General features: G+C 35.8%; 1 protein-coding gene across 1 annotated transcript in view; it reads left to right on the top strand.

Moving 5' to 3' along the window:
- The window catches only part of ELP4 (elongator acetyltransferase complex subunit 4), a 170,852-nt gene that overhangs the window by 76,765 nt on the left and 67,216 nt on the right, over positions 1 to 26,871 (top strand). Inside the window, exons 7-8 of the mRNA XM_009892705.1 lie at positions 8,529 to 8,637; positions 11,343 to 11,449. Of these exons, the coding sequence (XP_009891007.1) occupies positions 8,529 to 8,637; positions 11,343 to 11,449 (216 nt within the window). The remainder of the gene's footprint in view (positions 1 to 8,528; positions 8,638 to 11,342; positions 11,450 to 26,871) is intronic.

Below are 26,871 nucleotides of genomic sequence, written 5' to 3'. Positions count from 1 at the left end.
ACTAAGTAGTTAATATAATGCCCAGTGTCCAGACATGGACACAACTGTTATGGAAGCAGAAGGGAAGAGGCTCATGTATTGAGCCCATTTGGACACTGATAAGTGAAGATTAGAAGAGTGACTTTAAATAATGCAGGACAAAGTAGTTATCTGCTTTAAGCAAGTAGTTCTGTTAGAAAGTGGAAGGTAGTGTTGTTTTTCTGAAGCAATACTATTTTTTTCACTTAAGTGGAAGTACAAGTTCTTGAAAAATATGCCCTGTGAATCTAGCATTAAATATGAGTTTTATCTGTTGTCTGCTGTACTTCAGAACAAAGAACAATAATTTTGTGTAAAACTATTGTATATTTAAATTATTGCATATGTATTTCCCATCTTAAATGGTTTTCAAATAACTGAATATTGAATTTCTGTGCAGTGTTTGCTTTGAAACATTTTTATATGAACTTTTGGTGTTTAAAAACCTTGAAATTTCAGAATCTAATTTTACGTCTTTTTTGTTTAGACCTGCTCTATTAATTACAATATAATCATAATAAAAAGGAATACTGCATCTTTAATGATGTTTTTGTGCCTGTGTAGTTAAGCTTTAATGCTAGGGGGAAAAAAAAAAAAAAAGATTAAATTAGCCTTGTAACCTCTTTCTCTTCCAGACTGATGATGGAAAATAAAAGCTCTTAGCCACAGAATGTAACACTTAGAATTAATATTTAATTAGACCAGCAAATTGTACACCGTGGCTGAAAGCTTCCAAAGAGTTGTTAGTGCCACAATTGACCTACAAGTTTAATAATAACTCACTTCTAGGAGCAAGTGCCAGTTCAGCATAGTGGAGCCACTGTAAGAAAGTCCTGTGAGATTAAAATCAGCAAACCAAATGGCAGGCGAGGATTCCTGGGATGGAGCCTTCTGGAAAGCTGGGAGCTGGAGTAGCTTTTCAGCCAGGATTCAGATGAGAACAGTGGGCAAAAAAAGCTGATCCCTCCTGTTCTGGGAGCTTCTGGTTGTAGGCCAAAATCCTTGAACAGATTTTTTCTAAATGTTCTTACCGCAGCTATTAATTTATATCACAAATCAAGTAATGAATGACTTATCTTCATCTTTTAATTAAGTTTTAATACAAGAGTTATCACTGAATTCTCGGGTCGTGAATTTTACTCATGGAAGAATGGCACTTTTTTGGTATGACGTGTAATTTAGTATGTTTGTGTTGCAGAATGTTTCATTTTATAGTGATCTTACTGCTACATTTTTATGTAGGGTTCTTGTTACAGCACAATATGATGAGCAATTTATCGTAATATTATGAAATATGTAAGTTAAATACGAAATGTGCATACATTGTAAAATAGACTATTTTGAAGGTTAAATAGCTTAATCTTGCCTTTCAATTATGACCAATTAAAATATAAAGCCAGTAACTCTACCATTAGATATCCATCTGAGTCTTAATTCTGTGGCAAATTATTCTAGTGAAATAGGGCACCATAAGTTCAAAAATGTGCAAACACACAGCAACAGACTGAGGAAGGAACATTCTGCATTATTTATTGGCTAGATCCTAAATAATTAAAGAAATGCCTACTCATTAGTTAAAAATTAAAGCAGGTGAGAACCTTGCCAGCAGAGGGAGCAGTCATGTCTTTCCTTAGGTTCCCATCGTTTCCAGCCTACCCATCATTTCCACCCTACCTCTTCTTATTGCCCAGCCAGTTTCCCATCTGGACCTAGCTTTGCCAGCCTGCTCCTGATGACAGCCTATAATTTTATACTGAATAAGGGATTCGGTTTTTAAATTATTTTAAATTTCAGGATCTTGCCACTTGATTACCAACATCATTTAGATGTTCCTTTTGGTATTTGTGTACTATTAATTGAAATAATAGAGGAGGATCTTTTTGGTCACCTGTGAATAAAACACGACTCACTATTTAAAGAATTAAAGTTGCAACAATAGTTAGCCTTTCTGAATTGGGAAGCAAACTGCAATGACTTTTTTTCAGTGAAAACGGCAACAAAAGGAACTCCTAAACCTTCTTCTTATAATGAATAATTGCCGGTGGAGTCATAAGATTTTATTTAAGCCAGTTGGTCTCAAATACATTAATTTCAGCAGTTTTCTTGTGGCTCTTTTATAATGTGATTCTCATTCTTTCAGTCTACTTTTGCATCTGTATTTTATACTACACTATGACCGACTTATAGCATTGAATATTTTATGTGTTTAATTTTGTAAACAAATCTGTTCAAATGCTCATTTCATTTTTGTGGTAAAGACGAAAAATAATGTACAGTTTCCCATATACATGCTTTTATAACAATGAGACAATCTCATTAATAAGGACCAGGTAGTGTTCAGGGGAGATGCTGGGCTCATCTCAGCCCAGATCTTGTACTAATTTCTTCTCAGCTCATCACTCTTCACTGAAGAAGGACTCAATCAGGCTTATTTCATCTACCCACTGCAGCAGAACTCATGTAAGAGCCCCGGAACCATTCAGAGTCACATGCAGCCTGTGCTTTCAGCTACTAAATGCTAAGGAAATAGTCAGGAGAAAAGCACTGAACAGGGATTCAGCTCAAAAAGTGTGACCCTTTAATACCCTGTACATCTGTCACCTCTTTCAGCCAGATAATAACGGGATTTTCGGCACCCAGCTTTCTGGGCTTTAACTCCTACATCATCTTCATGGTACCACCAAATATTTCCCTGGTACCCCAAAGCCATAGATGCAGCCTCCTAAACCAAGCCTCAGATAGAGGGGGGTAGGCGGCTTCAACGAAAGGCTGAGTTCAGTTCCCAGCTCACTGTTGACTGGCTTGTGACTTTGGACAACTGACGTGACATCTTTGTGCTTGTTACGTGACTTGTGAATGAGGAATGCAGCACTTGCCTGTCTTTTGTAAAGCACTTGGAGATCAACAGATGGAAAGTTTGATTTCAACTGCATAGTCTTTGTTCTCACTTTTGGTTTTGTAGGCCTCAGCAGCAACTGTTATGGACTTGCTTGTTTTATCTGTATTGAGTCATCACTGTTGGCCTCTAGGTCTTCCCTCCAATGGCAAAACAGACATATCTTTTATTTTGTAGGGTGCCAATGTTTGCTGGCATTAGATTCTTTTATAGCTCAAGTAATAAGTTCAGGCTAGATGCAAAGATTACTTTTTTTTTAGTGTGTGATACTTAGGTTTTATTTCCTGGCTGATTTTTCCTGAATTTTTTTTCAGAATTTTTAAACTGGATACAGTGTCATCCACCTTCATCTGATATATTTGATAATAACATTGCAGAGTTCCCATAGCAGTAACTGTTCTAGGTGTAAGATAAGGGAACCACAGCTCAAATATTTTGAATTTTTAAGAAACAAAAATACTAGTTCTAACTGGTTTCACAGTTGAAAGGCTCTTGAGTCTATATAGACTATCAGGACAAACATTACTGAAAGCAATGTTAGGAGAACAACCAAAATGTGGAATTAATACATTGTGTAACGTATTGGCCAACAGATGCTTTGTTACTCCCTTCCCATTTTTACAAGTACCTTGCATCTAATTACCTGCTTGTGTCTTCACTACATGTCCTTTCTTGGCTTCTGTAAGTTGTATAAAATTGTTCAATTATATTATTAATTGCTTGAAATTAGCTAATGTAATACAGTGTACTTATAAAGAAATCAACCGAAATCAATGCCTATGTGATTTCAGCCATATGAATGGATATTTATATTTCAGTTCTATTGTAGTCAGTAAGGTTCTTCAAAGGTAAAAGAAGATGCCTCATCAGCCAGAATCCCTAAATGTGGATCTCTCATCACCAAAGGCATTGTAGTTTGTAGAAAATCCTTGAAGTGTATTTCTAGGACATCTGTCTTCCAGCAAAGGCATCATGCTTGTATTCAGTTTTCTTGTGATACTGATACAAATTTCTACATACCAAAATTTGTTCATGTACTGTTGCTTATTTTATTTTCCAGTGCTCTTGGGGGTACCTTCATTTTAGAGCCAAAATTCCAAGTTCAGTTTGTAAATTCAATGTGTGCAAGCACTGTGAACAGTGCTAATCAACTTGGAGTCAGAATAAGTATAGAATTTTATACTTTATGGTCTCTGTTAATTACTGATGTAACACTTTTTGGCAGAGCGGTTATTAATCTTTTAGTTTCAGGATTTGTGAATAATGAAAAAGTGCACAAACTGTATCTGTCAAACTAGTACAAGGGCCTAATACCTAACTTCTTTTACCAAAATAAAATGTATGGGTAATTCTGTGATTTTCTGAGCAGTAATTATTAACAAATTGTGATAAATATTTAAGTCATGTTTCTTAATATTAATAATTTATCTTTTCAATTTAAAATCCTTTGGAGATTAAGTAGTAACGACAAGCGGTAAATATTTGTGTATTGTGAGGTCATTACCACATCGTTGTGTGATAATCTCTCAGAAAACATCAAGAATTATTTCTTCTGTTGAATATTCAGCCAGTGTTTCATTGTCCAATGTGGCTGCCTACATTATGGCACTAAGCTTACTTCAGCCTTAGGGCAGAATGTAACAGAAACAACAAAAGGCATGACCAATTTTGGAGCTTTTTTTGAAAATCCGTGCACTAAAATTTGCTTTAAGTTCATAGGGTTCATATTACTTTGCGTGATCTTCCTTGCTTGCTGTTTATTATTGAGACCTTCTTTGAAATGAAGTGTCAGGATTGCGGGACTCACCTGTTGGTAACAACACAATTACAGTTTTCCCTAGACTTGGGGGGAGTAGCTAAATTAATCTTTAAATTCTGTGCTGTCATATGGAACGTATACAACTCACCATTTAAACTGGGGTTTGTCCCAGTGCCAGCAGCTGTTTATAAATAGTTTTATAGGTAATGAAGCCCATTTTAGGATTCAACATATTAACTCTTAATTGTTTTGAAATAAAATTAGTGATGGGATTAGATTACCAGAATGTAACAGTACAGAAGTCAAATATAGCCCTCTACCAAAATACAGGCCTAATGTCTTTTGAAAAGAAACATAGTCTTAAAATACCTTATTTTCAATTCATTATATAAATCGGTATTAAAATTATGTTAATGTATTGATCAGAATACAAATGCAAATATATGAAGCCCGTGTGATTCAAGAGCGTGATGTATTTATACAGGTGCCAGTTGGATCTTATTGTAGACCTTTAACATGAGTCTCTTATTTTCCTTTTAAATTTTGAGATTGTTTATATGTACTATGTAGAAAAGTTGAAGCCATTCTAAGAAAATTTCCCATTCTTTGACTTGTCTTTACTTAATGCAGTGCACGGACTGAGAATTTAAGTATTTTTATTACGTAAATTTTGTGAGGTTTTTAATTTCTTTAGAAACTGACAAAATAAAAATGGGAGGACATATCTCTGGATGTTAGAAAAATTTTGACAGGAAATCAGAGGAGAACTAGATATTAGAGCAGAGTAGAAAAGACAGATTTTTTTCCTAATACGGAATCCAGGTGAACCAAGATTGATTTGATTAATAGTACTAATGATAAAATTGTGGTACATTAAGAACTCAGTCCAGTAGAAACACACAGTATTAATTTCAGTCTGTAAGTTTGAGCATACAGGCTATACATATATTTGTGTTGGTAGAATACCATGCTTTATACTCAGACACAGAAGGTGATACATTCTGAACTGTTTTATTTGTAAATAAGTATTTTTAAACACACACAAATGGCTACTCAAAGCTATGTAGATTCTGCAAATAAATTAGTAGGACAAAGCAATCTTTTTCCATAATTGCCTTTCCCAAAAGCCAGTTAAGCACATATGTATAGTTCCCATTTACATATCCAACTAGCTACATGGGTTTTCTTGAGACGTTGTTGAAAGTACACTTTGGTTGAGGCCAAATATTACAAGTTTGCACTTAAAAGAATATGTCTGTTTAAAACGGTGAGCACAAAGTAAGATATAGAAAGGATGCCCAGCCCAGCCTGCACAACAGGGTTGCTACCATGTTGTTAGAATAATTACATTTTGGCTGAACTAACTAATTTAGAAAAACTGCAGTACATCTAGCAAGACTGAAAACTTTCCAGGACTGGGTTGGGTTGGGTTTTTTTTATTATTTTTTAGTGTAATTTAAAACAATACCTCTTCTGGCTGCCAACAAACTCTTTCCCTGAATCTCCCCGTTCCTGGCTTCCCTCCTAACCATGTCCTGGCTCACCTCCAGAGCTGCCAAGTTTATGCCAGAAGCAGGAGGTAGATTTGTATGGGGCTGGAGGAAGATCTGGAGCTCTGTTAAATTTTCAAGCCCAGATGGGGCAACATGATTTGTGTGTTTATGTCAGTATGCCATACATCACAACTATCTGTGTGCTGACGTCAGCTTTGATTGGACATTAATGTGCTGAACACTGCAAACTAGAAAATACGTGATAGATACAGATCTATGGCAACAATGCCACATAAGCAAATGTCTCTTTGGTGTGGCGATTCACTGTGCAAAATATTTCCCAAGATACACTGCATTAAGCCAGGAGAATATTTTGACGCACTTTAAAAGCAAAAACAAAATCAACATGAGCAAACAGACGACAATTTAAGAAAGCAAACCTGGTCAGAAGAAGAGCTGAAACCAAGGTATTGAAGTATGTATCATTAGGCAAATATTGAATTGCTATCCTTCACTTTAGTCTTTCCAGAATTAAGACCAAACAAGAAAGATGCTATTCTTATGATTTGCAGGACTGTTAATGGTGAGGATACCTTGCTGATGGTTGAGCCTCTTTCTGTCCACAGTTTTTGTAACCCATTGTTATCAAAGCCAGCGAGCAAAAACATTAATGGGCAGCAAACGTTGTTTCAACGTGTTTCCTAGAAGAGAAAATAATTTGCAAGTCAGCTTTACTATTTCAGGAGCGGATATAATAACAAAGTTTAGGGATTGGTGTGTAGGCAGTGTTCTTCTACCTCAGATCACTTACATTATTCCTCAGAAAGGAAATTCTTTAGTATAACACTATTTTATCATTATCATTAGACTTTGTAGGTAAAATCGAAGTTCCCTGATTCCATGGGGATAGATCATTTTGGCCTGCGCACAAGTAGCGGCTTTGAAAAGAGACCAGTCCCCAGGATTTAATGCCATCTGGCCCATAAGGTGGGGAAGGGAGGGGGTGTAAAGGTACCATGGGATCGGTGGATTTAGGCCTTGGAACCTGAGCAGCTTGGGCTGTGCAGGAGGGGCCACAAGTTACTTTATATAGCGGTCAAAAAACAGAATTCAGATTATTCTTTGATAGGAGTAGGAAATGTTCACCTCTCACATCTGCTTCATGGGCTTCACTGTTGTTGAAATGGGGGTTCATGAAAGCAAGTGGTGTATCAATCACCATTTTAATAAAACTGTATGTCAGTGACTTTTCTAGCGTATCTAGGGATGCTTCCCTTCTCTCTGCTTCTAATTACTTTGTAAATTGTTATTATGAAATAGTTTACCAGCATTTAAATTGACCTTTCATAATAAGCGTCGGTCAAATAGTTTATGAAAGAAGCTTTAAGCTTTAAAATTAATAAAAAATACAAAACTATAACTTGTAGCTAGAGAGCTAATTCTTCATACTTGGAGTGGGTATTTTGAGGTGATTGGTCTTGATAACCCTGAAGGGTATAGCACTACAGCCATCAAGAGCAAGAGTATACCAGCTGTCCAGGCAACTTTAAGATAACTACTTCTTATCGTAAAGAAATATTTTGCTTTTTAGCACAGATTTGTCTCTTTTTCTTTCTCATTAAATACTGGCATCATCAAAGTACTCAAGAACATTTTATCCTGAGTTACCTCTGAAGATCTCTGTTGTGACCTTTGAATGTTGCTTTCTGCTATATAAAATGAAGTAAAGAAAACTATGCAGAAAATGGCTTATTTGAGGCATATGATAGAGTATGTTGTTGCACAAGACATAAGGCATCAGTTATAAATCACAAACATATTGAGAAATGGTAATGCAACTTGAAGCTTTAGATTCATATGTTGTGTAGAGAGGAACTTTTAGGAAGAAAAGTACTGGAGAAAATGCTTTGGTTTTCCATGTTGTTTGACTGATGGCCAAAATGAATAATCATGTGAGTTGTACTTGCTCAAAATATTAGTGGTAAGTGTATTAGAAAACAAGGTTTTGAGAACGCAAACACAAGCTGGGCATAGTAGAAATCAATGAGAGGTGCTTAACTGCCACATAGCTTGTAAATGTCTGAGCAAATGCCTATGTTATGAAGATTTAGGAAAATATGAATGTAATGCTGAGTTAGCTCTTTTATGGTTTCTGCTTGTCAAATGTGTGTTTCCTTTAGAGAGTAATTTCAAGTCTTTTTCCTTTTTTTTTTAAGTAAAAAAGCCCTCTAACGTAATTTCTAAGTATCGATGACCCATTTTTTCCCCACAGTTTGTCATTGAGAAGACCAAGGCTTACTCTATGAACATTAATTACCTTTTTCATCACATAGGATGTGTATTTTGTTTCCGTGTCTTACAGAATAAAGCAATTATGGAACGTGTAACAAACTTGTCAGATACGGTAGTTGGTCTTGAATCATTTATTGGCTCTGAGAGAGAAACCAATCCATTATACAAGGATTACCACGGTAAGTTCCATCTTTAGCAATGCAAAAAGTCTGCCCTGAGTGTTTCTAGGGCACTTAGCGGCTTACCCTCCAATTGGGTATCTGCTATAAAGTACCGTTTGATTTCATTTCAGAATATACCTCTTAAATGTTTCTCCTTGCTAACCAGTCTTGAGTTAGGAAAATTTGCAGTAAAGTGCATTAAGGCTGCAAAGGAAACATGGCAACTCCTTGCATGTTGTCAAGGCGTATTACCGAGGCATGGCTCAATCAGATGTACATCTCAACAGGCAGGCTCTGGGGAATTCACATGCAGAGGGGGCTTGGCAATCATCTGACCAGCGAGCTGAACTTGTCATGAAATCAATACTTTTGATCTGCCAAGTTTTAAATAGAGAACACGGACTAACATATATTAAGGTGAATAAACTGCTAAATGACCTGCTATATAAACTTCATCTCAGAAATAACGTCCTATTTTTCAGCTTTAAGTTACAGCACTTAGGCATTTAAAGAAATGAATGTGGATATGTGTGGCATGTAAAATATGAAACTGATTTTGTTAAAAAGTCATTAAGCCTTTCAAGTGATTTATGTTCAAAATGCGTAATGGTGTTTAATCTTGCATTTTGTTTCCCAAAGACTTTGTTAGCTGTTGCAGCAGAATTATTTGAATTTTAAAATATTAGAAGTTATGCATAGCCAAAGCAGTGAAGAGCAAATAGTTTTAGCTAATCCAGAGCGGTGCTCTGAGTGTGCATAAATTACAGCTATTATTATTGTGATACTACTGTAGTTCCATGGAAACCTTTAGTTGAAAGTAAACTGCTTATCCGAAACCTGCTGTAAACATGGGAGAGCGTGGCAGTGTTTTCCATAGCAGAAGATACAGAAAAAGAAGCAAAGATGGTGTTGAGACACCACTGTGTGTATGCAGGCTGTAATTAATAAATCAGAGAAAAATCCTCCTGACTATGAAAATGGTGCACATTTCATTAGCTGAAAAAAGGTGAATGAAAAAGAAACCGTGAACAAAAGCTAGAATAATTTGCCTAATTATTTTTCCAGCTGTATAATCGGGATGTGGCATTTGTTTATGCTAACATAATTCTGTCAATTTGATACTCCTTTTCTCAGTACTGAAGAGATCCTTTAAGACAATGTGTGTTTGAGCGGTTATTTCCTGGTTTCCTGTAAAAATGTACGCTAAATCATTTTTGGTACTACTTAATAAAAATTATATGCCAATATGCATAGCTTTTGAGATTTAGGCAGCCTTAGTTTAACATTCTAAAAACAGGTATTTTTAACGGTTTTAACTGTGTAGATTCTTTTTGCTGAAGAATATGTTTTAAGATGATTTATTTACTGCAGATGATGGAAGATTTTGACATTACTGAGGAGAAGTTTGATTAAATTATTGCATTATTTAATGAATCCTGCATTAATAATTTTATTAAGCTGCCTGCAAATTTAAATGGTTGAAAAGTCAGTAAAATAACAAAAGAATTATATAGATGATACTTAAATAAAAATTTTTAGAATGCTGTATGTAAGCAACCCTGTGTTATACCTGCTGTTCCTATCTACACTAATTCTATTTTGAACTCAAAAGCCAAACAAATAATTCTTAAATGTCACCAGACTGGAAGAAGGGATAGAAGGTTTCAAAGTGTGAAAATATTTTTCTAATACCGTTGAGAATTTTTGTAATTAGTACCCATAAACATCACGCTTTTTAAAGTACTTCAGTTTTAGGAAACTGTATTCCCTTATTCTTCCTTTTAAAAAATAAATAAACCCCTGAAAAAATACTTGCCTTATTTTAAATTAGGGTTTTAGTGTTTAAGGTTTTTCTCACAGCTGCCGTTTTCAAGTAGGATGTCTTTTCTAAATGTTCTGTATTTCCATTTAGATGCTGGCTTTGTGAATAGCAAATATAGGCCAGTAATTGAGAAGCCCTGTAGAATTTTCCTGGTTTTCAGATGGAGAAAATCACCCTTAGGTTGTTCAGAGACTATATTAGGCTGCACAAAAACCATCCAGCGTCCTTGTCAGAAAAAATCAGCTTGAGTTGCAGCTGACAGAATGCAGAGCTTGCAGTACACCTAGTACTGTTAAAGACATCTGAACGGCTATATGAGCCTCCTGCGTGAAGAAAACGAATTTCTCCTCGGAAGGCATAGGGGTTAACATTTCTCGAGAAGCGTGGTTTCAATCGGTGTTTTCCGGAAACTTTTCAAAAGTCATTTTCAGGGCGCAAAACGCAGTACTTCTCATTAGAGCTTCAGTGGTTATCAGTAACCCATGAGCCTTGTTTTGCTGGCTGCTTACTGGTGCATTTAATAAAATAAAGATCACTCAGTGGTGCCGTGGGCAGCATGCAAGGTGATAGCCATATTTGCTTACTGTAAATACAAGAGAAAATCACACACAAACCGGCTGTAGTTTTGACAAGTATTAAGATCCCTCTTTACATCTGTACTTCTGTACCAAAGTGCAATTAGTTTTCCTCGCACAAGGATTTCTGTTTATCTTATTCTGCTTGATTACTTGAGTATAATCGCACCGTTTGCTTCATTGCTCCTGGTAGTAAGCTCCAGTTTAAAAAGGGGAGGATGAGTGTGTGTAAATATACAGAATTCTGCTGTAAGACTCTAATTTATGCATCTGGATGACAGCGTTTTCTTAATTTTTTTCTCTCCTTTACTCTTCCTTTCCACAAGGTTTGGTTCATGTACATCAGATTCCTCGGCTTAATAGCTTGATCTGTGATGTGTCAGACACGAAGGACCTTGCTTTTAGATTAAAAAGGAAGCTGTTCACCATTGAGGTAAGAGAAACAGTTTTGTTTCACTATTTAGAACCCAAAAGGTGGAGCTAATCCCATCTCTTCTGTTTCGTTTTGTGCAATACATAAAATATGCATCAGATGTTGTAAATTCATTTCATTCTGGTTTCGCTGTTCGGAACGGCTTTATAAAATATTGTAATATGCCTTCTAATTAAAAATGTCTCGTTTGCGGCACTAAATCGGTCCGTTATAAATAGTTTATTTTGGTTTAAAATGTACATAGAAAGTAGGCCACAACCTTCAATAACAAAGCGTGACATGTTTCTAAGGATGTCAGGAGCATATTTAATTAAATGTTAATGACTTGCTCTTACTTGTGTTAGTGGGTGGGAAAGTAGCTACATGTTATTACCCCAGTAGAAGGATTTTAATGTATAATGCTGCCTAAAATTGTGTGTGGTATGAGGGATAAGTGTCCTTATCAGTATTCAGAAACCATTTTCTTTGCATTACTGAAATCACCTTTCGCTCTTTTATGTCATTTTAAACACAGTATCATTTACACTAATGTCCTTAAGTAAATTTCCTACTAAATTTAAACTTTTTTCCGTGACCTTTATGCAGACAGTCCTGATAGAAGGCAGTAATACAAAAGATGTATTTCATTTTAATCTTGCTAAAGAGCAAATGAACATAGCACTATTAAGCAATTAGAGCTGATGTATTTATTAACCAAGTAATGCTTAGAGATGGAAGATGGCTTTCGGGGGGATGCGATAGTCATCGGTACAGTCTGGGCAAATTTTTTTTTTTTAAACAAAGACATAAAACAGCCAAGCATCCCTGACAAACCATTTTGTTTAATCTCTTTTCAAATGAAAAGCTCTTAAGCAGGCCACTTGTCTTAACTGCTTGAAACCATAAAAAGAGAGAATTGCCACCAATAAATTAGCATATTTTTTACTCCATCACCAAATGATGGTCAATGTGGCTTGGCACTGCTTTGGTGTTTGGGACTTCACCCTTAAGTGACCACTTTGGCCCTTATTTGACCCTCTGCCCTTTTTAGCTGGCCACTTGATAAGGTAACTTAAGGGTTCTCTCTCTTCACTGCCCCCTCCCCTTCACAATTGCAAGTAGCCCTAACCTATAAATCATTGAAAGGGCCCTATCAAGTGACAAATTAAGGTGCCCTCCTCCTAATTAATGGTCATCAATGTCTTTAATTATCTAATCCTATTGAGAGTAGTTAATAGTTAATCGGGCAGCCAGTTCTTCCTGCAGGTCATCTCTGCATGAGTGCTAGAAGTTTCTCAACTAGAGGTATCCTCTTCAGAAGCCACTTAAAGGCAAAGATGCGGAGGAGGGCTTTTTTCCCCAAGACGTTCTTTTATAATGTTTCTCACTTTCCAGAGAACGCGGTTAGTGAAACCAGGCGGTGTGAGGTATGAAACCATTTTAACAACTGCTTTTGAGCAGTGCGTTAGAAACAAAAACCTGAATAGTCTGGGTTTGGTTTTAAAATACATATGTTCTTACTGTTTTCGGAAGTGCAGAGAAGCATGCACCCTTATTTCACAGCACAGTAAATTTTCATTTGTTCTAGCTACGAATTAGAATATTTGAGGGTTTTTTCCTCACGATGAATCCTGACTCAGAATATAATTTTTTCTGTCAGAGGTATTTGGGATTCTAATTTGTAATGTAATTTGGAAGGAAAAAAAAAAAAAACCCTTAGCAGGAGGCTCTGTAAAAAGAATTGAATTGGCCATGGGGCAGAAGTGTTGGAAACAGGGGTGTAGTGGAACTCTTGAAACAACCTGTTGCCCTAGACATGCGCATATGACCCACTTGTGTAATTTCTCCCTTCATTGCTCAACTGCAGCCCCTTTTGAATAACTTCAGGTTTTGTTAGAGATATGCTTTCTATAAGCTGAACTGACACAAACTAGCCCTTTTTGAACATGTTAGATCACTGTCCTGCTGTGATCTTCCCGTACACATTTCACTAATCTATAATACCTATGTTTTTTAGCTCATACTATTAGGGGAGGCAGACTACAGCTAGGCTGACTAGAGCAATGAAGTCAATAAGAAAATGGGAGCAGGGGAAAATTGACTTAAGAAGGGATGCGAACACAGTCTTCGAAAATGGGTTTGTGCAATTAGAATGTGATGAGTCAGCAGTCAGGTTTGGTTCTGGGGTAAAAACATAAAGCAGCACAACAGTGTGCTTTATACAAAGTACAGTTAAGTTTATGACTTCTTTAGTATGTAGCTTAAATGTGAAATGAAAATATATTTTGAGTATGTTACAGTGTTTTGGAAAGCTTCTGCTTAGTTATATACACAATTTAGGGTAAAAATATTCACCCCTACTTGAAATGCCCCTTTAAAATCAAATTCCATGAGAAAAGTTAGAAATAGACAACCTATGATTTATAGCAAAATTTCTCCAAAAAGGGTTTTCATCACTGGACCGTTCTTTTTTTACAGTTTAAAATAAGAGCATGGGATGTGGATTTTCTCATCTCTGGATTGCTCACCAGTTAAATAACTCTTTATGGTTTGGCCTTCATCAGTAAAAAACCTTAAATGTCAGATCCGTTTTATTAGATTGCAGTTTTGTGGGAGGGACTCCGCCTCTTTATAGTCTGCACAATCATTTAACTGTTTCAGTTTTTCTTGCATCTTTTTCATCAAAATGAGCTTGACTGAAATGCATTCTAAAGGGATTTTTTTTTAATTCAGGATGAAAATGGTTTTTTATGAATATTTATGAGTATTCATTTTCTATTTGTAAATTATGAGGTAGACCGTTTCCAGGAAAACTTACATGTTGACGGTAAAAGGTGCAGTAGCTATATCAAGCTTTCCCAAATCTTCACACGTTGGTTACTCACGATATATTATTACATGCAATATTATCAGAGATCTATCTTATGTGCATACCACTTTAAAGGACACAATTTTGAAGTTAGCCTGTCTAATCCTATTTCTTCCCACTTTGGAATCTTAATTAGAAGGAGATAAAAACCATCATTTGACTAAATTATTGTCTTGAATCTGTAGCAAAAGGTATAATCCGCAATTGGGCCAATTAGTGTACCCCATAGTTAGCTATGCTGAGGCAGGAAACTTGATTAGATCTGACACCAGCCTAGTTCCCACTGTTGTTTTGCCAGGTATGATGGTCAGACTTCAAAGGGCTTGAGGCATCAGCAGGGCAAGGTTTGGAGGCCAGCTTAGGTCCGGTCGTTAATCTCTCTGCTAAAACCACAGCAGCCCTCGCACAAAACAAGCTTACACGACACAATCATGCGGTATTAAAGTTTGGGTTGAGTCATGCCAATTTGCCTTTGATTTTCTGATGATTGACTAAAAGATGGCTACATGACTAGACACATACTGAAAGTTTACTGATTAGGTAAGTTCCCCAAATATTTGAAATATTTTTTGATTTCTCAGTTAAATGATATGACAACCCGTTCATCTTAATGAAACTTTTCAGCAGAACTGTTCTTATAGTGCTTTTTGCTTTGTTTGTAGCTCTGAATGTAACTTTTATCAACATTTGATAAATTTGTGGGAATATTATGTTCATAGTTTTATTTGATAGAACTTTATCTTTGTTGTGCCAAAGCCTCCCATATCAAAACTAAAGGAATCTGTGCCTAAATTTGATATTTTCACTCCTCGACATTTCTAAGGAAACATCGTTTGTCTTTGTTGCTTAGGTACATTTACAATTACTCGTAAAAAGGGAATTTCCTCTTAATTATTTTCCATCTCACCATTGAGTAAAGCACTGTTCCATGGCTGCGATTACATAAGTGTTCCTTTCTTTTGCAGTCTGATTTGTTGAAATATTGCAGTAACAGTGACATGTTTCCATTCTGAGAAAAGCCTAAGGCTGCTTTAGTATTATTCCAAATGATTGAAATTGCCATCTTGCTGACTTTCCCTTGGGCAGCTTAAGGCCTGTTTACTTTTGTATTTGTTTCACATGTTCCCTCTGAGTTTGGCTGGCAGGACATCATTACCTGGTTTGACAAGACAGTTGGAGAAGATTCATATTTGATTAACTCCCTTTGTTACTGTCTGGTCAACATAAACCTCTGAAATTATGTATTTAAAGTTAAAACTTTTGATAAGTTCAGATAAATGTTTGCAAATAGGAAAGTTTGTGAGTTGGTTTGTTTGATTCCCTAGATTTGCTTTACAGCTGATATTTTAAATCTTCAGGTAACAGGCAATTGTTAGTAGTGTAGAGAATAAGCTTTCTCCTACAAGTTGTATAATATAGTTTGTCTCATAAATAGTTGTGATTTTTTTTTTATTTTGATTAATGCACAAGTAAGAGCGAGCTAATATGATTTTCTTTTTAATGGCTATATAACACCTGTGCAAACCAGAATAAAAATCTTTAAAAGACAGCTCAGTTTGAAGCCAAGTGTCACATAATATATAAAGAATTGCCACACAGCAAAAATAAGTAAGTTTCCAGACCTTAATGTGTGAGTTCGGGAGATTCTTTTCTGAGAGGTGTTTCCTAAGAGGAGGAGAAGAAAGTCAGAATTAGAGGAGTCCTGTGGCAGGAAAGTTGCTGGTTTGACAGTGGCAGGCAGACACAACGTGGTACTATGGAACACTCTGCAGTGCATTTTTCCCAGTGGTAACTGCCAGAGTAAAAGGTTATGTCTTTGGAAAGAAACATAATCACAAAACCCAGCAACTGAGTCTATATAGAATTAGAAATAAATGTGTGATTCCAGAGGCATTAAAATAATGTCCTTTCTTCATCTATCAATAAAGGACTAAAAGAAAATTAATGATTGCCAAAATAAGCAAGATTTAATTGCAACTCCAGATATTTGTGTGTATGTTATGTGTCCAGCATTGGTATTTGGAAGAAGACTTAAAACTCTTTTCTTTTAACATGGTGAATTTGGCAATTAAAACCAGGAAATACGTCTTAGGTGCTTCCATCTGAAATCTCTGTATTTCTGCTTTTTTTTTTTTCACTCTATCCCTTTTCATTGTTTATTTTATACAGACTATACTGTGGTAAACTTTTTATTTGCAACGGAGGAGTGCGATTAGCCACTGCTATAGATTATTTACCAGGACAGGTGGGTAAGACTAAGTCAGAACTGATGTCTGCAGCACTTCAGTGTGGTATTAGTATAGCACAAGTTTGGTCCAAAGTGACTCAGGAGATGGTGGTGTCACTGAGCACCAGAACTGTGCTCCTGGAAACATTTTGTAATTATTCATTAAACACATCAAGAACAGGTATGGACATTATGGTTGAGGGTTATTTGCGAGCGGTTTCTTTTGGAGGAATAAATGAACCCGGTCACCAGTACCGATGGGATCAGCATATATTTAAAACACACACATGTGCCATACCAACCTCTCTATCAGTGAGACTTAGAAAGTGTCCACTGTACCTCTAATAGCATCACTTGTTATATGCTTCTTCCAAGAAAACTTGACATGGCCTTCATTAATGACTCACCCTCATCCTGGTCACATTTCCCTGATGTTTATAAAGCTGAGTAATTTTGTAAATAAACATACTCATTTGAATTAATGAACTATTTTAGGCAATATTTTAACAAAAAGAATCTGTGAGCCTGAGAGCTGACAAAAGGCAAAACATTGGTTTATTAGAAATGTAAGACAGATGATAGTTCTGTAGCAATCAGTCGGTAAGATATGGAAATGAATTCTTGTTCGCTGAGATAAAGTTCGCACAGTGTAACACCAAAGATAAAATATGCTACACGATGCATGTTGTAATATTGGGAGCTTTGTCAATATACCTTCGTATATTGATAAAAGCAACTCTGTATTTTAAGATCGTGCACTGGTGGCGTTTCGAGACTTGACCCCATGTTAGGGCCTCCCAACCTCCGAATGGGACCTGCTTTTACCAAGCCAGAGGGTAACACGGTTGGGACTGCCTGGCTGCCCAGTGCCTGGAGCATGGGTGAAGCTTCACAGGTATTCCTGGTTCAAAGGTGATGCAGAACTTCTCTGAAGTGTTACACAAAGTGTATTCTTTAATTTCATAATGTAATAAAATCTTTGAGGCCTCTTGTCCCCCTGTATTTGAGAACATAAGTACCCTTGGGGCTCACGTGGAAAACTTTTTTCTCCTCAGCCTGCCTTGAGCAGATAGCATCTTACCTGGCAAACTCTAGTACTGGATGCTCCACTTCAGCTCAGGAACTCAAAAGCAGGGAACTCTGCGTATAAAACTACACTTTCTAACAGAGAGAGGTAAAACATTGTAAAAAAACTCAGCTGAAATTCATGCTAGTCAAACCACTGTTGCATTGATTTTTCCTGTCCGTTTTCCCTATGATATTAATAAAGATATTACCATGGGCTTATTTAAACATAGATCAAAAGATAGTGATTATAACACCGTAACATTTTCTCAATTTAAAATTAATAATGCTTCAAAAAGATTCTCCTGCAAAACTAATTCTGTCATAATTCCAAGCTCCGTTCTGCATTATTTCATCTAGTAGCCAGTTCAGGTTCTCTTTACCTGGTATGGTGTACTTCACTGAATTGTTTTGTCAGATGCTGTCAAGCCAACCTACCATTGTTAAAGAAAATCAAACTAAATCATTTTGGCATGAGCCTTCCAGGAATAAGGCACAGAATATGAAGGGTTTGATGAAATCAAGGATTTGATTTCAATATTGTAAAAGACTGCCTGTCAAAAATGCATTACATTCTTTCAAACAATTTTGAATAAATAAACGTGTTTAAAATTGTGACAGTACAATTTAGATAAAGTTTTGGGAGATACTTTTAAATTATAATAACTTGAGGTAAAACAATACTCAGAGTGCTCCTATTTAAAAATAAAAAACCCTCTGAATGCTAATCAAGTAATAAGTTTTATGCAGTACATGGAATTTCAGAACACTTGTGTCTTGTGAACATGTGGAAAAATTTAATTTGAAAATAGCACCTTCTTATTGTGTAATACTGAATAATGTAAATTAAATTATTGCAGTATTCTGAAGATGAATACAGGATGGTACTGTTAACTTTTAGATTGCATGTGAAGATTTGTAATATCCTGAAATTGATTTCGTAATTAATTTTGGTTTATGGGTTGTTTGACATTATACAAGTATAACATGAGGGCTCTATTCAATTTTTCAAAACTTTAACACTTATAATACAGTGCATCTGCAGTTGCTTGTCAGGAAACAGAACTCATATATATTTTTATTTAAACAAATAATTATGTTGTTTAGAATATTTATACCATAATTGTGTTGTTGCAATGGAAGAGCACGCAACAAAGCCATTAATGCAATTAAAGGTCACTGGTACTTATTGTAATGGACTGCTCATTCACTGGATCTGTGCTAAGGGTCAGTGCTGCAGCATGAAATGGATTGGCCTTGTTCAGTCTGTAAATAAATGGGTCAACTTATCTTGTATTTGCCAGACAAATACACTAGTTGGTATATTCCCACTTTCTTAGTATTGTAAGACAGGTAGGCTACAGGGATCAGGGATCTTTCTAAAAATGTTGGTTGGTAAGATTAAAAAACTCTTTATCTACAAGGATTATGTTTTTCACTAAAGTAGTAGTGCTTTTTAGACAAAGGTCTACATTAGAAAGTTATTGTTGGTGAGTTATTAAGAAGCAAAAAGAGTTAAGCACCATATTCATAGAAGTTCTCAGCAGGAGCTGAGTGCCACCTCCATTAAACGCTTCCTAAAATACCACCTAATTTTAATGCAAATATATTTCATAATTGTATAATGTTCTTGCTTTCAAATAATAGTGAATTCAATCATGCCGTTACACACACACGCAAAAAAAAAAAAAAAAAAACCCAGATCTCTGCATTTTATATATCTCTGTAAATGCAGGAAAATAAAAACAAAAGCTTATAGGAAGTCACATTTCCTCAACCACAGACCTGTATCATACATGAACCTATTGACATGCATTGCTGTAGGAGTTCATTGCTGATACTGAAAAGTTGAGAATAGGCATGGAAGATCGGCATCCATCTGGATCTTCTCATCTCACTACTGTTTGTTATGCCTTTGATTATGGACCTTTGGGTAGAAAGTGATTCAAAGTACTCTGTAAACTAGGAAACTGTAAGATAGCAGCATAGAAAACTTGGAAAGGGTTAAAATGTCATCTTGTAGGAAAACAGAGCAATGTGGCCAAATGTTTGCTATGACTTAATATGCTTAATCAAACAAATTCCAAAATGTTTATTGTAATTTTGTAAATTCAAGATTAAGGTTAACACTTCCAGTCATATGAAAATATTAGTGATTTTGGATGAACGCTAATCTGTAAGGATTTTATTTTTCACCTCTACAAAAACTGTTCTGTACCATTTTGCTGTTCTATTTATTTTACTGGTTCACAAATAATATTACCCTTTACTGAACTGTTAACATACAGAAACATTTTTTTATTTTATTTTTATTGAGGGCAAGCTAGTCATATTATTCTTAGTCTGAAAGACTTAACAAAAATGCCAAACAGAGACAGGAGAAAAAAATATACATAGCCTGCAAAGTACTGTAGGTGAAGAAAAAAAATATTCTGTAACCATTGTGCAAATACTACTTTCTTCTTTGGCCAAATTATGGGGTATTATTTCTAACTGAATTCCAGAGTACATTTTATTTTTATATTCCTGGCCAAGAGGAGTGTGCAAAAAGTAGATTGTCATAAGCAAAATGGCTGAGGACTACAGTGCCTAAGGCATAAATAAACTTAGATTTTGGTCATGCCATCTTTATTGCTCTCTTTCTCATAGTTGGGTTAGTTGCATGGTTTTGATATTTTTTTTTAAATTTGCTTTTTCTTGGTTGTATTACATATGGTTTTCTGAGGATTCTGTTAGCATGCGTAATGCAATTTAAATTTTCTCATTGCACATTAAAACCCAGCAGCTTTTGAAATACCAAGTGAGACTGTCTCCAAGAAGAAAAATATTATTTATTGTATTTGAAGGGTTTTTTGTGGCCAACTTAACATTAAGATAATATTAACCCCCTTCAGAATAATAGCTTGAATTTGAATGCAATTACCAAGCAGCAGTTCAACTCCCTCTTACCTCATTCCTTCCTGCTGGAGAAAGTGAGCAGTACTTGTATAGTGTACAATAACTGAAGCTTTGGATTGATGTCCATAAATACATAAGTAAATAAAGTGAATTTGGGTGTCAATTTATACCAGTCATAAACTGCTTGACTTTCAGAAAACAGCTGGTAGTGCTCACTGAAAATAATTCACTTTAAATGCCTCATTTCTGGTATTTAAGGTTTGAGGAACTTAAGGGATTTAGCTTATGAAAATACTCTCTGGGCTCTTCAACTTCTTTTACTCTGCTTCAAGACTGATATGGCAAAAATTACTGAAGGATTTTTCACTCTGCTGTTCATAAAATTAATGTGTTGACAAAACAGTTACCAGGTGGACTTATCTTTTTCTCATATTAAACCATTAATCTTTGGCACTATGTCTGCTTGAGTCATGTTTAGAAGTACAAGCAGAAAACAAAAATAAAGAACAGTTTATCACTTTTAAGTGGGAGGTTGTGAGTATTGCTGCGTAAAAGAAATCAGTTTCACCTTGCATCCAAAAAACAGTACTTGCTAGTATTAAAATAACCCAATTGCTTATTATTTAAAGTCTTAAGATCTTTAGTAATCTTTGCTAAGGAGCTGTACATTCACTTGTTCTGAAAAAAATAGGCTTTGTGTGACTTGCATATGAACGTTTAAGGTGGACGATTTGGCCATGGTACCTGGGTCTTGAGGGGACTTCTGAAGTCTCCATGATGTACCCAGAATATCTGCTGGGGCTTTGAATAGAACCTTAATGGTGCATTTGTAAGCAAAGCATTTCATGTGTTTGGATAATAGCTATACAGTGACCTGCCTTGTCGCTGAGTTGGCTCCAGACTCTCCGTCTGGAGGAGGTAAGAACCGTGCAGTTGGCAGAAGGGCTTGGGCTCTCTGAGTGGCTGAAAAACTTCGACAGCGGCAACAGCATTCCGCTGTTCTCAGACAAGGATTACAGTGTTCCAGTATCCTCTTTGGACAGGCACCCTTTCTTTCTTTTATTTGTGAGCCAACACACAATCAGATGAACAAGAGGAAAAGTTTTGCTTGTGTACTGAGTCTCACTGGTATTGCTTGATTTTGAGACGGCATCTACGTGCAGCCTGAAGTTTGTATGGTTACCTGTGTATTGGCAGGAACCATAGCAGGAGACGATGATTAATTACAATAATCACCACTGTTTATTTTAAATCTCATGTATCATATTAGAGTGGAAAAAAGTAAAGTAAGGAAGACCTTGGTCTGGGGTTTTTTTCTGTCTTAAAGACGTAGGTGTCCTGAATTGGTAGTGCTCACTTGCAGATTGAGAGTAGGAACCAAGCAGGGTATGGTGAAGCTCCACTCTCTGTACTGACCAAGCAAAGTCTGCTCTTAGATATAGCCACAGCTTGTACCCGTCTTGATATACAGTTCGTGCGATGTATAGAATAAACACATGCCTCAGCCACTGGAGCTGCCATATGTTACTAACTGAGCAGCGTTTTATTTTCAGCACTTTATTATGTGGGGTTATCCATTGGTTGCATCTCTTCTGTCATTGATTTATTAGGCATTTAGTAATGTGCTGCTTAATCAATAAACACTGTAGTCTCTTAAGTCAGTTATGTCTCAGGTCTGCAATCTAAAGCCCCTGAGGCAACATCATATACTTCTTAATCAGTACTTCTCACCTTTTGATATAAGTCTTTGTAATTCTGGGCAGATTACAGGTTTCCTGTGTTGCCTCAAATGCCCTTTCACAAACCTTTTGCTATCAGAGAGTAGTGTGACAGCAGTTACATGAGCTTTTGCTGCTATCAGACAGGGAAAAATGGTTCTCCTTCTAGTATGGGTGTTTATTAAGAGATACGAAGCAGTACTTAATTTTTAATTCTTGTTGCTGTTAAAATAAGGAATTAATAAGAAGGAAATCTAATATTTGTATTTAGATCTGATCCTCAATAGTAGCATAGCCATGGGCTGTTTGTGCTTGGTCTACATCATCTAGACTAAAAATAGCCTTCCTGTCATTTTATTGGCAGAGTTTTAGCTACTCCTTTAATTCTGTTTAAAAATGGATAGAGAGAAAGACAGCATAAATATTGAATGTGTGCAGATATTCCAGTAAGTAACTAAACAGAGATTCCTGATGCGTTGAAGAGCTGTAGAGTTAAATGGAATTCACATTTTGCTTAAGTAAAGAGGCATTTTCTAAATTATGGTCATCTTTAAATGTATTAGGTTAATTTTTATTTTTGTGTTTGTACCTTTAAAGTAGCTCCTTTTAAATATCTGGGCACTAACATATATTTGCTTTATTTAATTTGTGTCCTGCTTAGGTTTGTTCTTTTTAGGTTTCCTTTACATTTTGATAAGAAATTACCTATGAGGTATTTAATTTCTCATCAGTTAAATAAAAAAACCACATTATTTCTAATTTTCCTTTTAATAAAGTGAGTTTTTGCAGAGTAAGAAGACAAATCACTATTGCCTGCTAAAATCTTGAGTAATAGTCTGAAAAATTCTGTTTTGTTATGTTTTGTTTTTTGAAAACCTATGGAAGCAGCAGAGGAAGAACTGGCTTGTTGTTCTTCGGTCTGTCCTAAGAAAATATGGGCTACTTTAGGAACTTTCAGGGCCACACTTACAGTATGGAAAAGACACAGTTTGGAGGTGCACTTGTGTCTGTGTTGGTTTCTTCCTGATCTGAAAAAGCCATGAGAATTAGATTCAAGTTACTGAAACGCCCCTAAACCTGCAAAGGAAAATTTTTGTTGTGTTTGTAGAGTAAGGCTCCAAGGTAGAAGGGTTACACTGAAGGGATTTGGTCAGTGGATTACTTATATGCTTATATAAGAATCGCCTTTTCCTTGTGTAATCTGAACTAAAAATTATACGCATACCATGTTCTCTTCTACTTTTGCCTCTTCTGTCTTGCTCATCCATACCATAGTGTGTATCTGCATCTTTCAGGACAGTATTATTCTGCACATCCAGTTGAGGAGGTGTTTGTGCTCACACAAATAGGCGTATCTGCAATATTTTCTTACAGCATTTATTCAGGTTTTGTTATTTTTTGTTTTTCAGGTTTGTGTTTTGAAATTGTGTTGTTACTTTATGAATTGATCCAAAAGATTAGCATTTATTGAAGGGGCAGTAAAGAAGACGTGGTTGAAAGTCAGTTCTGTTAACTGCTGCTTTCATGGAAGGTTGTTGGTGTTGTTACAAATGTGATTATGAAAAGAGAAGCAATCAATGTTGCAATTTTTACAATAAAGCATCTGAAGTAAAGTGAATAGTTGCATCCCATCTGTTGCAAATGCATAGCATTGACATAGGGGGTATCAGTGTTCAGAACCAATAATCAAAACAGAATATTTACCAGCAAAAATTAGGCATAACTAGAGTATTGCTATATGTACAATCTGGACATCTGGCAAAGATATTTACAAATAAAGCAGAATTTGTACAAAGCCAGAAATAGTTAGAGGTCATTTTTAGTGAGAGAAGTATCACCGTTTATATGAAGTCTTTAATTAATGAGTATTCAAACTATTTTATGAGTATTATTTAAGCTTTTTTTTTCTCAAAGAGGAAGTATAGTTCCATACCAAATTACATTCCTAAAAGATTTACTGTTCTCAGCATAATAAAAATATTGTAAAATTACTTCCTATCTTGAAAAAATCAAATCAGCTATTCTTGTTTCAAGTTTCATCTAATATATTGTTCCGTATGGTTGTATGATAAACACATTATTCCTTGAACAGGAATTAAGAGTAAAGCTGCCAGGAAGGGGTTTTGTTGTCAGAGTAGTTCCCGCCTCATGTTTTGTAAGAGATTTCATGGTCCCATTGTAAAGAGTGGATGATTTAAAACGTGTTCCCAAGATAAACTTTCCCATTGTCATTAATGAGGATGGATAATACTGAGTGACAAGTGCATTAGGAATGACACAGAAAGAGCTGTTAGATTTGTCAGAGCATATCACTTCAGGCAATGAAACTTGAGGACATTCTCTTTTAGCAATTTTTTGCTATTTATTAGAGAACCAAGAATTGTGATTGCTCACACAGGTGGATTTTAGTTCATTAAATATTTAGGTATCTTTGAAAAGGTAAAGGTGATAAATATCACCATTATACTCCACTGTGAAGGGTGCCAATGGTTGCTTTGCTTACAAATAATTCCGCAAAACTAATATACCTTTTATTTGTTTTTAAAAGGTTTATTTTGGGGGATAGTTTTTAATTTGCAATGTTTTTACTGAACAGGAATATTTGAAGTTATATAATAAGAACTGCTCTGAACTGCCAGAGTGAAGCTTCTGGGATAAAGAAGCTTAAAATTAGGACACTATACATGTAATTTACATTGACTTAAAAAATCGTATTTCTCCATAGAGAAAGGCTTTTTAAATATTTATCTCTGAATAATTAATAATGTATGACTTTTTCTGGTGTTTAAAATCTTTCCAAACTACAACATGCCTATCAATTTCCATTTTGAACATGCAATTGGTCACTTTTTCGCCTTGATTCATCTTGCCTGGCTGCCAACCAAATTTTGCCTCCGTGCACCTTCTTGACACTAATAATGACTGAGTTTCTGTTCGTTTGCGTGCAAGATTTCCCAAGCGGCAGTTTGGGGCTGGGATAAACTATCTATCATGGTTGCGTACAACTAATCTGCCTCAACCAAACCACCCAATGATTGAAATTGCATTTGACAATTCACCTCTCCTTGGCGTGCCTGAGGTGAACATAGCTACAGACCATCCCCGGAAGGGCATAGCAACTCCTCCATATGTTGGGGAGGATCCTTTTATTTGTGTCAGGAGACTTTTAGCAAAGCATGTATAGGCAGAGATTATTTTTTTTCTGAGACTTCCTTGTTTTCCGACGCATGGCTGCCGCTTTCTCCTAACCGCAGCGTTTTGGTTTTGTGAAGCATTTTCTGAGCTTTAATTCGTTAAAACTGTTAAACTCTTTCTCTGAGATGAACTGGTACACTCTTGGATGTATAGGAGATGAAAAATTCAAGAGGCATTTAAAACGTTATGTATTGTTTGTTAGAACGTTGTGCTATTAATAGCCTGGTGGTGCTGGTCAAACATCAGACCAGATGCCTGGTACCGTGTTGACCTTTACCAAAGCTTTCACCTGCTTGGAGCACTTCAATAATACAGAACCTAGGAAAGAATGACAAAGCGAAATCTGCTCCTGTCATATAAGAAATCTTTTCATTCTTTTCCAAATTGTAAATTTATTCACATTGTGTATACTTACTGGTTTGAAAAGGTGTCTGTGCAAATACAATATGACAAAACAGACCCTTTATTTCTGGGTAAGATTAATCAGTCTTCAGAGTAAAAAGCTCTCTAGGATTGCTTTTTGCTAAGTATTGTCCTTTTTGTATGAAGTCATGTTTATCAAAATAGTTCAAGTAATAGCCTATGACATCAGGAGTGCTACCTTTCATTCATGATGTGTATGATTAGCATCGGATATAGTTAATTTGTTCAAATACAAATTTTCTGAATAGTTAGGCTAATAAAATTGTATTTCTAGGGAGATAATTTCTTTGGCATTTTCTCCTATAGTTCCAATATATTGAGTTAAAAGATACACTGTTTTGATATAGGGGTCCCTTCCAACTCAAGATACTCTATGATTCTGTGATAATCCAGATAGAAAATACTGAAGAATTGCATTCTGAAATATGTTTTGATTTCTCACTGTTGTGCGTAACAGTGTGTTTTGCCGGATTTGTGTATTTCAAAAGCAGCATAAAGATCCACAGTCAGATTGTCCTTTCAAATAAGTACAGTCCATTCCTGTTGCTGAAAAGGGGAGTTTCAGTGGTGCACTCATAAAGGCATGAGTACCAGCCTAATTTTCTTTCTGACACATCAAGTCATACTTCTTTCTTAAAGCGAAATTACATTTTTTCAAGCACTTTCATTCAGCAGATTAAGTTCAAGCTGAATTAATAATCTTTTTTAAATGTTTGACAGCTGAATGTAGTACATCTATCTATTTTGGTTGTGGGGAGGAAGCTAAGTAATACGGGTATCGTGCTTTCTGTAGCATTTACAGCCAACAAGTCCAGAAGAATCAGGACCCTTTTGAATATATAAATCTTTAATCTTAGTAACCAGCTGCTCTGAAGGCAGGGAAGAATAACTCAGCCACACAGCCATGCTCAGATCACTTGTTACAGTAGCAGTGTACTAAATCTACCCATAATTTATGTCCGACTTTCCATATTTATAGAATCATAGAATCATAGAATGGTTTAGGTTGGAAGGGACCTTGAAGATCATCGAGTTCCAACCCCCCTGC

Source organism: Charadrius vociferus, unplaced genomic scaffold (genome assembly GCF_000708025.1).
Source record: "Charadrius vociferus isolate BGI_N301 unplaced genomic scaffold, ASM70802v2 scaffold19, whole genome shotgun sequence".
Classification (NCBI taxonomy): Eukaryota; Metazoa; Chordata; class Aves; order Charadriiformes; family Charadriidae; genus Charadrius; species Charadrius vociferus.
The sequence above is the reverse complement of the archived record's forward strand: the minus strand, read 5'-3'. Positions and strand labels throughout refer to the sequence as shown.